The sequence below is a fragment of the Paramacrobiotus metropolitanus genome, unplaced genomic scaffold (genome assembly GCF_019649055.1).
Source record: "Paramacrobiotus metropolitanus isolate TYO unplaced genomic scaffold, Prichtersi_v1.0 Parri_scaffold0000019, whole genome shotgun sequence".
NCBI lineage: Eukaryota > Metazoa > Tardigrada > Eutardigrada > Parachela > Macrobiotidae > Paramacrobiotus > Paramacrobiotus metropolitanus.
In genome coordinates, this window is record NW_026570239.1 from 990,638 (window position 1) to 1,004,949 (window position 14,312).

The 14,312-nt window shown below is 43.8% G+C and overlaps 2 protein-coding genes across 3 annotated transcripts; one reads left to right on the forward strand and one right to left on the reverse strand.

Moving 5' to 3' along the window:
* Nucleotides 1-5,716: 5,716 nt before the first annotated feature.
* On the reverse strand, nucleotides 5,717-7,442 carry LOC129586105 (serpin B10-like). Of its 2 annotated transcripts, none has more exons than XM_055479111.1 (3): nucleotides 7,253-7,442; nucleotides 6,395-7,169; nucleotides 5,717-6,075 (listed from the first exon to the last, which is right to left on the reverse strand). In XM_055479111.1, the coding sequence occupies exons 1-2, from the start codon at nucleotides 7,398-7,400 to the stop codon at nucleotides 6,460-6,462; spliced, it is 858 nt and encodes a 285-aa protein (XP_055335086.1). In that variant the 5' UTR covers nucleotides 7,401-7,442; the 3' UTR covers nucleotides 5,717-6,075; nucleotides 6,395-6,459. The 2 variants fall into 2 exon arrangements, with proteins under 2 accessions (XP_055335086.1, XP_055335088.1); XM_055479113.1 differs by lacking the exon at nucleotides 5,717-6,075 and adding an exon at nucleotides 6,239-6,287.
* Nucleotides 7,443-9,664: 2,222 nt separating this feature from the next.
* LOC129586059 (uncharacterized) lies at nucleotides 9,665-11,044 on the forward strand. Its single transcript, XM_055479051.1, has 2 exons — nucleotides 9,665-9,873; nucleotides 9,932-11,044. Exons 1-2 carry the CDS (start codon nucleotides 9,684-9,686, stop codon nucleotides 10,897-10,899), a joined length of 1,158 nt encoding a protein of 385 aa, XP_055335026.1. The 5' UTR covers nucleotides 9,665-9,683; the 3' UTR covers nucleotides 10,900-11,044.
* Nucleotides 11,045-14,312: the final 3,268 nt, after the last annotated feature.

Sequence of the window (14,312 nt, forward strand, 5' to 3'; positions counted from 1 at the left end):
TCATATTTTTACTCGTAAGCGAGTATAATACGTAAGTGATATTCTGTAATTTCTGTTAGCAGTTCCTGCATCGTTCTATAACATTAAGCGCTCATTTTCGGGATTCGTATTCATATTTTCGAATAAGTCTAAAGACTTATTAACTGGCACATGTGCTTCTTACAGTTTACGCGTAATCGTAATCCAAGTTTAATTAATCCGAATCTAAGGTTCAGCGCGGGCCTTTACGCGTAGTTACTTGTTGTTACCCATTTACCCGTCAAAAATGTCGTGCTGGCGGTGCTGCATGTACTAATTCATGCGGTAGTTTTGTTCAGTTAAATAAACAACGGTGGTTCAGTAAGATTTCTTTTCACTGAGATGTTAAGTGATAATAGTCATCCATTCCTTGTTAAAATTACTGTATAAAAGTATTTGGTGTATTATTCTCTACCGCTTCGCAGCGGTTTCATCTTGTTTCCACTGCCAGCTGCTGGCATTGTAGATTATGATCGTTCCGAGAAACTACAACAGGGTATAGACTCGGCAACAGCGTGTATCCACGTACTGGTTCCCGGCATGATTCGTTCTATTCCCCGTTGTTCCACGACATCCAGCGGCTGGTCGCCAAAAAACGGCCATGCTACAACTGGCACTCCATATGACGCCGCTTCCAGCGTACTATATACCATCAATGGCTGATGAATACACCGATTGCCGTATGCGCTAGGACGGCTTTTTGTGGCACCCACGGGACGATCATTATATGTCACACAGATACAAGTTAATTAAAGTATGTATTAGAATCCTTTAGAATTTCCCACAATTTTTCTCTCGCACTGAAGACTCCATTCCTAGCGAAAAAAATTACATGACTGATGATACCAGTTTCTTTACATGCACCGAAACTTCTGCTTTCCCACATTTTCAGACACTTTATTTTCATTGTTTTGTAAGGTTTCGTATTCAGAGATTTCGTTTGCCTGGGCGTGAAATCCGTCTGCACGCCCAACATTAGTGGGAGATTTAGTTACTTAAAATGATTTCGGAAAAGTTTAAGTGCATGCAGGTGAACCGAAAAATGTGATGTTTCAAATGAGCGTCTTGCACGGATCTCTCATACATCAAGATTTTATCCTTGATAGCTGTTCACAATACAATTTTATCCTTGATAGCGGTCCACATTCCTTGTTGAAGCCATGCACTCAATTTACATTGAGGAACGACAGCAGAGTTGTTGATATTCGGCATGGCTGTATATTTATTTGGCTCAGCTGCATATTGAACAAGCAGCCGCTATGCAACGATCCTTTTATTAAACAGTTCAAGTATTGCTACAGCAGACACCTGCACAACGCTTTGCGCAAATCCCGCTTGTAACATCGATCGATGGCATGGCATTACCGATTTCCTGTCATCGATGCCGTTTAGCTGCGTCTGCACTTCAGCTCAGAAGAGGCATTAAGCAAACAGCAATTATGGCTGCATATTTTTAGACAAGAGTAAACTGCTTTAGCAACCATCGCTCGCGCACAAAGCAAAAACCGCAACCTTAAAAATATACTTTCGACAACTGCTGCGGCTTTTTTTCTTCTAAAACTCTATTTCACTCCCTCTTCGTTTATATCGTTCTCGAAACCGGTACCTTAGTTCGTATTGACTGTAATCACAGTAATTTTATTTAACGATGGTTCGGAAGGATGCTCGTGGGCAACATAGCCCGAAACTCGAAAATTCGTACGGCGCGGTGACTGCCGCGAGTGATCGGGGAGCGATCGATCCAGATGCGTACAGCAAACTGGTGAGCCACATTGAAAACATACACCAGTGGGCGGAAACGGTCATTCGTCAAACTGTAGCCCTTCTAGTTCTAATGGTCCTCAGGATACCATTAGATACTTTCAGCGCCATGGGTGGTATAACCTATGCCTCCTACGCGCTTCTTAATGAGGTAAGAGTGTGCGTTTGACTCCGGTGAAAAGATTTTCTACGTAACTGTCGTAAAAAAACTGCCGGGAATCTAGAGCAGCATTAGGCAATACTTCGGGGAGAATACCTTCCACAGGTTTCCGTTCTGTCCCCTGTCTCGTGTTAATATCTTGACCTCGTACGAAAGTAATGAATCATTTCGTACTAGTAGAGCGATGACCATGCGCTAAAAATCCTTGTAGTCGGAAGACACGCGTTTCCGAAAACGCGCGATGTACCTGCTGAATGCCGTTGCAGTTCCTGGGATCGTCTACTGCGGGAGTGCCATCGGAGCGCTGCACTACGCCCGGCGGATCATTACACTCTCTCAGGAAGTTCGCCGAAATCCATCGTCGTTCATCGGGAGCGAAGCCGTACGTCAGCAGATCGTTGATACCTGTACCGCAATGCGCTTCTGCACAACCCTGATTATTATCGGTCCCATGATGGACTCTTTGTTGGATTTGGGAGTTATCGGCGTTAATGTCTACCGGAAAAATGAATTCTACATCCTTCTGAGTGATAATCGTCTTAGCTGGTGGCTGAATGTCGGGCAGATATTTGCCTGGAGTTGGTGGAAGCGGTTGACTTCGCGCTTCAAGAATGCCGTTGAGGGCGAATACCTGTAGAACGAAATGGAGACAATGGCCACGGTAGATCCCCGAGTATGCGCCCCATTTCTCCTGACAGCAAAAAACATGATGCGCAGTTCATGGTAAAACACTAAGCATTCCATTTGGCAAGAAGTTAGCATTTTAATTATTCACCAGTGTTCAGAACTTCAGATACAGTGTTTCGTAGGGAACTGAGACTGCTCCAATAGTAAACACTAACAGTATTATTTTAACCCGTATGCGAGCTGTAACACTATTTCAGCATGCATCCTCTGGTAGCAGCACTTTACCGTTTCTTGATTAATTTATTGGTATATGTGCTTTTTGCAATAAGTAGTCCTTCGTGCATTTACTGCTTAGTATTTACGCATCAGAAATGTCGTGCTGCATATACTAATCAACTACAGAGATATTTTTGTCCAGTTAAATAAGCGGCGTTGGCTCGATCAGGCCTCTTTATTCCCCGAGATTGCTAAGTGATAATAATCGTCTGGTGGATCGTGACAACCCAAGTGGTCGCAGGACATTTCATCCTGAGACATTTCGTCGCAGTGACATTTCGTTTTCGGACAACTTGTTTCGCAGCTGATTTACTGGGCGACATCAAGAGAGGCGCGACTTTGGGAGTCGGAAGCTTATCGAGTGCTTTACGAAAACGGTGACCATCTACCACAAAAACAAATTGTCCTCAGACGAATTGTCATAAAACCAAATGTCCGGCCCTAGTTGTCTCACGACGAATGGTCCACATGTTCAACTGAATTGCCCCACGGCCAAACGTCCCGCGACGGCGTGTCGCACAGCCGGCCGCCGGCTGGATATTGCTCTATTGAAAATGCATTATGGAACTATTTGGTATTTCGCTTTCTACCGCTTAACAACGGATACGGCGATAGTGTGCTTGGCGCTGCCAACTTTAAACAGTATGTTGTGTTTATGTTCCAGTATGCTATGCCTGTATAGAGTTTAGAGATCATTTGATTGCAGAATTCATTCCAGTTGGCATGAGAAGAATCAAACAGTCTCTCAGCAACCACACGTTGAATCTCATGTCTTAAACACTAAAAGGACGACAAGACAAGGGCATTTCCTCGTTCCAACAGTGAAGCCTTTTTATCATTTTTCAACAAATTCACAGATTAGACGTACCAAGCATTAAAAGTTCATAAGCGAGCAAACATGAAAGAAAAACGGGTCGGCCAAGAGTACCTTTGCCTCCCCTTTGCCTTTTCACTTTGCCTTTTTCAAGTTCACCTTTACCTTTGCCGCCGTCAACACCTTACCGTCCTATTTAACCTTCCCAAAACACCGTTTTAAATAACCTTTGCCGTCGGCTATAACCGTTCCTGGACACACCACCGTCAACCACATAACCATTTTCGAACATTACATCGGCACTCGGCATCCACGTTTGGGAAATTATTGCTCTCGTTAATAACAAGTTAGAGTATGGCGCCGCTAGTAATTCTCATTTTGCCAGTTTTACCAGTTTGCCACAGCAAATGGCAAAATGGCGATAGTGATGAATGATGATAGACCGAATGACGATCACCGTTCCCGTGGTCGTCACGCATCAAGGGAAGTGTTCCGATATATATATATATATATATATATATATATATTGTAGCGATAGTATTTGTACGAACGATAAGACCACCCCGTTATGATTCATCTCCCATCGCGTTAAGAATTTGTCCACTTTACCGGCTAGTTTCCTTTCTCATGATTTTTTAGTATTCAGTCTTGTTCTCAGCTTGCTATACAGCTTGCATCTGCTTGATCAACTTGTGCTTCTTGCTCAAACTCTTGCCCTAAACCTTGCTCCGTTTCTTGAACGCCTTGTTATTAACCATTCCGTGAGTTACGTTGTTGCGTTTGACCGCTTGGGATGAACCTGTGTCATCCCAATCGGAGCCACCTGTGTAATTGTGTTACATTAGCGTCCACGGCCAGCATCGTTGCCGGTCGTGCCACCTTTCATCCCAACAGCCGTATAATCGTGGTAAAGACTGATCGTCACCCCACTAGAACAGCAGTCAGATAGGTTGTTCTTACAGTATAGTATTAACACACAATTCGTGTTCATTTAGTAAACCTTTTGCATTCCTTCACTCCCAAACGCTCTCAACTGTTCGTCGCGGCTTTGGCATAATGTACAGCTACCTGTCGCTTCCCTTGAGAAAATCTTTCCCGCTATCCAAAATACTTGGCTGCCCTTCTTCCAGTTTACACACGGATTAGTCTTTCGTATGTTGGCTGAGACCGTACATTAGACAACTACAGCAAAAATTTACCGCCATAAATTTAGAATTTGGGACTGCCTTCGGGAAACGGTAACCAGCTCCTACATTTCATTTGCGGCATAATTAGGACTCAAAGAATGTCTAGGATTTTCGGCTTTTGTGTGAGTATTGCCGCTCAGTAGGTACATAGTTTGTGCAAACGTCTGGAAGATCGCAGCTTTTACTTGGACGACTGATACCCAGCAGGACTCAGCTTCTGATATCCTGAACGTATCCTAGGCCTTGTCCCGAATTCGAAGCGAATCTCGTTGCTATACAACAACTCCACTTCCCGAGGTGGCTTCGCGTACCGTATCGGTAGGCGTGGTTACTGCATACTGCCACCTCGTGCGGCTGAGCAACCGTACCATAGCGAGATTCGCTTTAAATTGGGGATGAGGCCCTAGATTCCTAGAGTAGGCTACAGCCAATGGGCTGTGGTCATAGCACCTGAAATGTTAGTAATGCTTTGCCCTTTGATCCTTTTGTTACAGTACCCGGGCAGAAGCAAGTTAGCAATTACGGTATGTCCCGTTGCACGAGAACGTTATAGCATTTACCCTATTTTTTAAAGATGTCGACTTTTTCAAAAAATTTGAACATTTTTTTGCAGGTCAGAACTGGGAATTGCAACCCACAGTCCTTTCCAAATCGATGCAACCTTGAAGGTTTAAGTTGTCCAGTTTTTGCGTAATGACGGTCACCGTCACCAAATTTAGATTTAGGGCGATGTTATCGTTTAATGAGCAATAATTTTATAACCTGGATGACGACTATAAGCTCCGAAAATGGTAAAGTGTTTGACGGTATTGTGTCATGCAACGGTTATAGCCGACGGCAAAGGTTATTTAAAACGGCATTTTGGGAAAGTTAAATGGGACGGTAAGGTGTTGACGGCGGCAAAGGCAAAGGTAAAGGTGAACTTGAAAAAGGCAAAGTGAAAAGGCAAAGGGGAGGCAAAGGTAATCTTGGCCGACCCAGAAAAACGACCACAGTACCGCTGCGCTTGTATCAGTGTGTTCAGCCGCACCGCACAGTTAGCGCACAATAAAGTAGATTTTACCAAGAGGGATCGCACACATATCCAAAGAACATAATTGTGTTGTTGCTCACATGACGCATAAGAAACAGGAAGGGGCGATCTGCAATAAATTCGGCCTTTCCCGAACCCCTTCCATTGACCGGCTCGATGAGGGTGGATACCGAAGCGTCCACTCCTTCTTCATCGAGATCTAGGAAAAAATTGCGCTAAGAATTTCCGGTCATATTTTGCCTGTTTGCACGACTACAGAGATGCGATGTACAGCTTTATATCGGCTTTCAGGTGGGTTTATATCGGCTTTATATCGGTTTCATATTTGAAACGAATACAGTTTCCATATAGTTAGCAACTCCGCCTCCATACGTGGCTTCGCGAGGTTTGTGCTAAACTCAATGAAACTGCCTACGAGTAAGTTGGATTAATACGTAGTTGACATTAGTGCGGACGAGTGATACATTTTAAACGTACCAGTTCGTAATCTACCAACTGTACAACGTTGTGTTACTTACGGATGCAAGCTTTTATTTTGACAGTTTGCAGGGAAAGTTGAGAGTGCTGAGAGATATCAGAAAAATCAGCCGTCTCCTCGTCGAACGCCGTTGGCATCCCCAAATGTTTTAGCATGGGCTGCAAATTCCAGCTCCGTTCCACATGGAACCGCGGCAGTTGCACTGTCACATGCAGCACCTTGCACAGCTTCCGCATCGCATGCTGGAGCTTCTCTGCGGTAAGCATTGATGAAACTGGCCAGACCTTGATTGGGCGGTGCGCGAGGGGCGTGTTTTGACTTCCCAGGCACTGTCTTTCCGGGTAGAATGAACACGGCATTGCAGTATCCGGTCTCAAAGGGCAATTCCAAGAACATAGCTCCATCCAGTTCCCTGCTTATGTGGACCTTGTAATTAATGAATCGTTCCTGCATGGTATCCACCGGAATGCTGACACCGGCCGCCGTTGTGAAAGGCTTAACTCTGGTCTCGGCCCGGTCGAACTGCTGGTGCCAACGCGCTGTTAAATGCAGAGCACTAACCAAAATGAACTTGGCATCATTCTCGGCCATATCCAACGGCGACAGCAGATCGTATACAATGTTCTTAGTGTTGGCTTTGATAAATTCGTTTATACAGTAGACCGCGGCACCATCGCGCTCGTCGTCGAAGTCAGTGTCCTGAATGGTGGACAGGAAAAGCTTCTCCATTTCTGCTATGTAGTTTCTGCTTAGGTAGACATCTTTGCTAAAGAATGCACCGTTGGCCATATGCAGCTTGTGATTATCGTTGGGCACTACAAAACAGCCTGTTAATTCAAAATGGCAATGTCGTAATGCACTAGCGCGTTCAGTCGGCTCAATGCCTACAAATATTTACCAAGCTCATCGTAACCGTTGTCCGCGGTTTCATCCACGTGGATCTGGCGCAGAGTACGTGCGACATCGAGCGTACTGTAGTCGTCATGGAGACCCAACACTTGCGAGATTTCCTTTTTTGTTCGACCGTTGGAACCATGATGTGCCATCGCAAGAGCAATTTCCGCCGAGAAGGGTGATAAGAGCAGATTGTTGGTAAAGTGCTGATTCTTCACCGCACAACGAAGCATTTTTTAGGCAGAGATCCAGGCGAGCCATGCTGTATTCTGGAAAGTGGGGCCGTACCTGCATTCTTACTATAAAATTTTCAAGCAGTACGAATAAATATCATGCGGAGACTCGGTAACCTTAAACGTTATAAATCTGGTAATCAAGATGTCATCATAGATATGTCTTATATAAATTTGACTTGGATTAGGGCAGCTCAGGGTGAATCAGAAAACATACGTTCGATATGAGCAGTGGCTGCAGTGAGTAAACGTTTGCGAAAAACAGATCGATACATGATACATCATGGGTTATTCATGGCATGCAGAATGGCATCTTGTATAGAATACGGTGTGCGTTGGCTGCACGTTACTTCCAGAACGATTAGAAGCTTCAGCGTGTCACCAAACCAATGACGCAAGCGCCGCCAGATAATAATAATTTAAATAGTACTGATTTATAAGTCTGCAGTTTGTACTAAGTACTTATTTGGTTTTCTGGTAGTCGTTTTCTTGGTTTTGTAGCCAGAAAAGTAAGAGATACCTAGGTCATACATGCCGTTCTGGAAACGGTTCATGGATACAACGTCCGTGTCGGCTGACCAAAAGTAATTAAAGCTGTAAGGTGCCTGACAAAATTTACAGACTGACTGCACGGTTCGTAACCAACTAATCATACTTTTGCTGTGCTTCTGTTAACTGATAATGCGAACCAGAATACAGGAGAGCGAGATAATTTCCGATCGCACTGTAAATTTTGTGCATGCCGGGGAGGACACCTCAAACCACCAACGTTGTACTGACAGTTTGAAAATGACCAGTCCACAGTTTTTGTTGTTGTTGCAGTTTATTCACCTAGGGTAGCCCGCAACGAAATTTCTGAGTTTACACGAGCCGGGCTTTCTTCACGCGCAGTCTACTGGTTGCTACCTTTGAGGAAAATCAGCGCTCCCTGGACAGTCTGTCACCGTGCGGCTCGAGGGCGGATCTCCATTGGCTGTGGCAACCTCTCTGCGTACGTTGATGAAGAGCATTGACGTTGTTCTTCTACAGCCCGTTTCCTAATTTTTGACTTTGAAAAAATGGGGGGCGCCTTATACAGAGCGGAGAATGAGGCTTTGAAAACAGAGGCTGAGACTGCTTCGGCTCTGTGCAATTACAAGCATTGATTAACATTTAAAATCAGTGTGCAGCGGTTGTACAGCAAGAATAGTGTGCATATAATCACACTCACTACAGTACGTACAAACAAAAACTGGGAAATTGACTGTAGGTATTTACAAACGCTTTTATGTTGCATTTTCATCGCTGGTTTCGATAAAGATCAAAAGTCCTGAGCACAGCACAGGTCCTCTAATCTAAACAATGTAAAAAAATATCTGTTTGTTACAAAGTGAGAAATGATGCCAAATGCTGCAGAAAGCAAACGCATCACAAAAAATGGCCGCTATGATAGTGGATAAACGTCACCGAAGGATAGGGGCCCAAGCGGAAGTCAGCAAGGTAGTTCAAGTAAGATTCTATCCATAAAGCTCTAATCCCGATTAGAATACACACTAACTACGCTATAGGTAGCCCCTACGAGATTATGAATGTGGTAGAATGAAACCACTCCAGCAAGAAAACGACAAAACAACCTTACTGCTTGCTACGTGTTTGGACATGAAGTGTAAATTCTGTACCTGCCTTTTTTCTTTACTCATTTTTCGGGTCTTAATCCCATTATTATGAAAAATCCCATTATCCGTAGAAAATTCTAGTAATAGCTTGCTCAGTTTTCGTAAAAAAATGACTTCTGATCTCCAAAGATCAGCAGAGCACGGCTAAGCGAAAATTTAAAAAAAGTGTGCAGTATTATGTACATGCTACGCATATCAGCTGTACTACCACAGACACACGGACATTTATTTCAATACATATTGCGGTCGCACCAGTAACTGTGGACCTTTCCCATTGTCAAACATTCTCATAAACAATGTCTGTATGCGTTTGCGCATGCCATTGCTGTTCTAAATTAGAACAAACATTAATCTGCTAATCTTTATGCACGAATTTCCATACTTATATACTAGTAAAATGACCAACATGGAATGCTTAAGAATTTACAATTTTATACGCTCCAGTGCGGTATCTGTTTACGTGATCGATGTAGGTGCAGATGGATATCAAAGCAGACGCTCATTGTAAAGCTTGAAGACAGCGCGTCGGGGACAGTTAAATATAGACATGCAGTACAGGCGGCTTCTTGTTAACTTTTGGCAGAAGTTCTCGATTAACTGCAGCCGTTTTATCTGCACTAACGAGAAGCAGAACGGAGGAAAGTTGTTTACGCAACAGAAGCAGCCCAAAATTATGCATTTCCGGGCGTACGTGTTTTTGTTTACCGTCGCTATTCTGTTTGCTGCAGCGTTTGCTGGTACGTTGACATCTTGCAGAACTCACACTTTTATTTTAATTTTCTGTTGGTTTTCTAGACCCGGTCAGCGAACTGGAAGTCGAATGTAGCGCACTATCAGCATCCACTGCAACTCACGAACCCTTCGTCCCAATGGAGAAATTATCCTTGCGCACGGATAATTTTACGCAAGCCGAATATGAGGCCTACTCTGCTTTGAGGAACAGCTCAACGACTTTCTGCAACATTGCTCCATTAGTGCAGTCCTATTCTCATCAGCGACTGGGTCGGCGCACGGTTTACCTGACGTACATCGAAGCGCGCTGTTTGAACGGAGTCCGCGCCGCGGCCTCCCAATTGACTCTCAACATCCGCAACATCAGCTCCGACCGCGCGGTAACCCTCCTGTTGGACGAACGCGCTGACACGGACGATCCGGTGCACTATGACGTCATCGACCCGGTTCGTCACCTGCTGATCGAGCTGCACGTGCTGCGCTGCGCCACGCCGATTATCACCGGCAAAATCTACGCTGCCGGTACACTTCCAAATTTGGTGACCCTGGAACTGCAAGGCTGCAGAAACCTGACGATTAGGAAACGGGACTTTTCCCAGATGCAGAACGTGCGGATGATCCGCTTCACCATTTGCTCCATCGCTATGATAGAGGCGCACACGTTCACCGATCTGCCGCGACTGGACAGTCTGATGCTGGAGTACGGGCTCGGTCTGGAATTGAAGGCTTTGTACAGGGCCGACGATTCCCCTTTAAACGAAGCTGACTTTGCCGTCGTACGCCGGCTGCACTGTGACTGCTCGCTGGCGTGGCTCCGCAACTTCCTCAAACAGAAATTGCACTTGACCGCCCCTAAAGAAACCGGCGAAATCGAAGTGATTGGGAGCTATAAGACACCGGCGGTCACCAACAGTGGAGAGTTCCCCAGTGTTTTCAGTGTGAACTGCACCGGCATTCTGACGTACGATAACATTTTTGCCGGTACACAGTTTTCGTACGACACGTCTTGCTATGGCGTGGCGCAGTGCTGAAGTATCCGGAGCCTTTTGCGTGCTGTCAGAATACCTTTCTTTACTTACGATGTTTCGTGTTAATCAGAGGTCTATTCTGTGCTGGACGAATCGAACAGTTTTGTCATTTATAAGCAAACACGATCGTGATAAAAATTAAGTTGTGCGGTAACCTGGAGTTCGGCTTCTGCTGGATTTTTTTACGCATTTTGCAGTAATAACTGCAATACACTACAGGAGCAATAATACGAGAAACTACAGGTTTAACCCTATACTTTTGTCAAATCTTTAATAGCTGGTATGCAAAATGAGGGATGGACATTAAAACTATGTATTAAACACATATTTTGCGATCGGGGTACAACAACACGGAAAACGAAAAAATTCCGAGTTAAAAATTTTCTAAATCCGTCAATGTCAGGGAATTGTACATATTTTGGAAAAAGTTTGTTCTTCTTGTCCGCAAAACTTTTGCAACCGAATGTTCACTATTCAGTTCTTCTTTCTTAGTTCTTGAAATGCTTGCTTTGTTTTGTTGTTAACTTCCCCTCTAAATCGGATAAATAATTATTAGATCATTCACCTCGTAATTAGTCATCCTCGGTCTGCGGATAAATTTCCGAAGATGATGAATAACATCTGCACTTTCGCGGAAGGTCGTAGTCGTAACGCTTCGGAAACTGCATTCAGTTTCGTGTCAACGACAGATTTTATACCTCCCTCAAAATGCGTGTATACTTCGAAGTAGTGACCAGAGGCAATAAGAAACTTCTCTGTTTGTCGTATATTTAACGCTTTAGTCTGTACTAACTACATCACCAGCATAAAGCGGTTTTTCATATTACGCCCATCTCACCGGAATAGCCGCCGTTTACGTCGCATGTACAGTTTTTGCTGAGAGCCCTTTCTGCAGGTTCTAGCCGTCCAAAAAATGGATGTTTTTGCATTAATTCACCTCATTTTTGTGACACTTTTCTTGACTCCATTAAATCCATTTTTTGGTTGCCAGAGTAGCGAGTTCAACAGCCATTACACTTTACCGGCTTGCAAAAAAGAAGTATGGCCGGTGTATGGGTATACTGTGGAATCACATGATTGCACATGCAACCAGCCGGTGTATAACTTAAGTGATATTCCACGCAGTGTTGATTGGCTGCAAATAGGCTCGTTTCCAACGGGATTACACATACCCTCGTCAGCAATATCATATAGTTTAATCATTACTTTTGAATTAGCTTTAGATATTAGGGATTACCTCCTTTTTTATATTAAACTTACAAATATGAAACATTTAGATATGGATATCAGATACCATTTTGTATTTATTTTGGCATATTCCACATAACTAGTTGTACACAAAAAGGCAAACATCCGAGACATACTTTCACATGAAAACACCAACATAATTAGGTAAAAAAATATAAACTGATAATTCGCCAGAAGCATAAACGGAGAACAAAAATGGTGCTTGAAATTACAAAAAATGCAGCACTAGATAGACATTGCTAAAATGCATAACAAGATAATTATCGCCACGATGGCAAGTATAACCATGGATGTCGACATCCAAATGGATCAGTCCAGATCCGCGGCGTACCCTGACTGATCAGGCTTGGAATGGTTCCGGCGACAATAGTACAGCTTTCGGCTGAAAGCCTGCAGCAATTCAATCTCTTTAATTGGCGTCGCACGTTTTGTCAGGATCCCCGGATGATACTGATTGATGTATCCTGTAGAAAACGTAGCAAATATTTACTGCTGACATAACAAAATATTTTTTAGACAATTACCCAAAACATCTCTCAGCAGGTCGCTGCCAAAGGCACACTTCAATCCAAAGTGGTCTCCAGTAAACAAGCGCAGGGCATTGTCTTCGGATCCAAAAAACAGTAACGCAAGATTCACAGCATCCATCTGTACGCGAGCTGGAGTAAGGTTGACCTAGAAATTTTGGAACCGCGCGGCAGGCAAGTAGTGACCAGATCCAGGGAACAGCTCCACCACGTCGGCCGAACGTGTGCGCCACTGTCGCCGCAGCTGTGCAAGTAGAGCGTTCTGCTCCTCACTCCGCTCTGAAACAATGAAAATGTTGATGTCGACATCAAAAAATAATTTATTGTAAAAACGACGTTCGGAGTTACTTTTTTGTCGTTTTTCCTTCCTAGCAACCAGTGGAAACGGCTTTCGCTTGCTACCAACAAAATCTACAAACACGAAAAACTATTAACACCGCGGACCTAAGAAAATCAGTTTCATTAAAAAAGTTATCACCTCCTTCCTCTTGCGCGAATGTTGGTGTGTGCCTGCGACCTGCAGCACGTGCATCCCTGGTGTGATTCAGTTCGTTGCTGGATCGAAAAGTTTGCTCACTCGTAGAGTGAAATTCGCGTTTTTCTGCAGAAAATGTGTAAATGACAATTTTAATTCCGTTTTCTTTAAACACGACACAGAAGCACAAAATGGTTACCATTATTTCGCTTGTTTGCGTAAGGGCGCAAAGACACCATTTTATTTCGGGTCGACCCGAATCCTGAAAATAAACGAATGCGCGTGCCTTTATGCAGTTACACTGGTTACCAAGCAAACTGTTTACCAGACTGCTTACCAAACAAATCCGCCCCAGTCGGTTTGCTTTGCACGGACTCTGTAATAAAAGAGTTTCGGTATTCGCCTCGCTTACCGCTTATGCAGTGTTACCGTTTTAGAGTTAGAAAGGCAAATAAATGCAAGGATTTCAGAAAACGGTATCTTACGCCCATGATCCAGATCTTGTGCTTGCGCTGTTCACTGATTTCGTGCGCCTGCTTAGTTGATTTACGGCCGACCATGGTTTCATCTGCGCATACAAAGTCATAGCATATTACCTCATTTACAAATAGTCGGTCAACCGACACATGAAAGGGACACAAAGCATTGTAAAGTAAATCATATTAATTAATTACGTAACTGTTAAAATCGTACGTAAAATTGATGGACAATACTAAAAGAGTGCGGTCTCTGTCAGAAAGTTTAGGCATATCACTAGATCTCACCTTCTGTACTGTATCGCACATTCCGCATGCCCAAATTGAGATCTGTAAAAAACTATGTTATCTAAAACACTAAAAGCTCGATTAAAAGTGAGAGTTTACCTTCTTCAATTGACTTCCGGTCAGGATATTTCTCGCCTAAAAACACACTAATAATTTATCATACTGAAGGTCGACCTTCACAAAATGCAGTCTGCCAAAAGCTTGCGCAGTGGCTTTACTTCCTATACCAAAAACTAACATATGTTCGTGCATTTTGTATTATTTGCTCACCGTTTTTTGCTTCGCTGTTTGCCATCGACGATACGCGTTGCGGCTTGCTGACCTCACCTAAATCAGGATAAATGCAGACTGTGATTAAGGGACAATGTCGTGTTCAAAAACATGCCTTCATCAGAGCTGGTA

What these genes read in the sequence shown, in the direction of transcription:
- LOC129586105 (XM_055479111.1), bottom strand. Translation starts at nt 7,400, where the DNA reads ATGGCACATCATGGTTCCAACGGTCGAACAAAAAAGGAAATCTCGCAA. An exon ending in CAACGGTTACGATGAGCTTG is followed by an intron (nt 7,170 to 7,252) that starts GTAAATATTTGT and finishes GCTGTTTTGTAG; the next exon opens with TGCCCAACGATAATCACAAG.
- LOC129586059 (XM_055479051.1), top strand. Translation starts at nt 9,684, where the DNA reads ATGCAGTACAGGCGGCTTCTTGTTAACTTTTGGCAGAAGTTCTCGATT. An exon ending in GTTTGCTGCAGCGTTTGCTG is followed by an intron (nt 9,874 to 9,931) that starts GTACGTTGACAT and finishes TTGGTTTTCTAG; the next exon opens with ACCCGGTCAGCGAACTGGAA.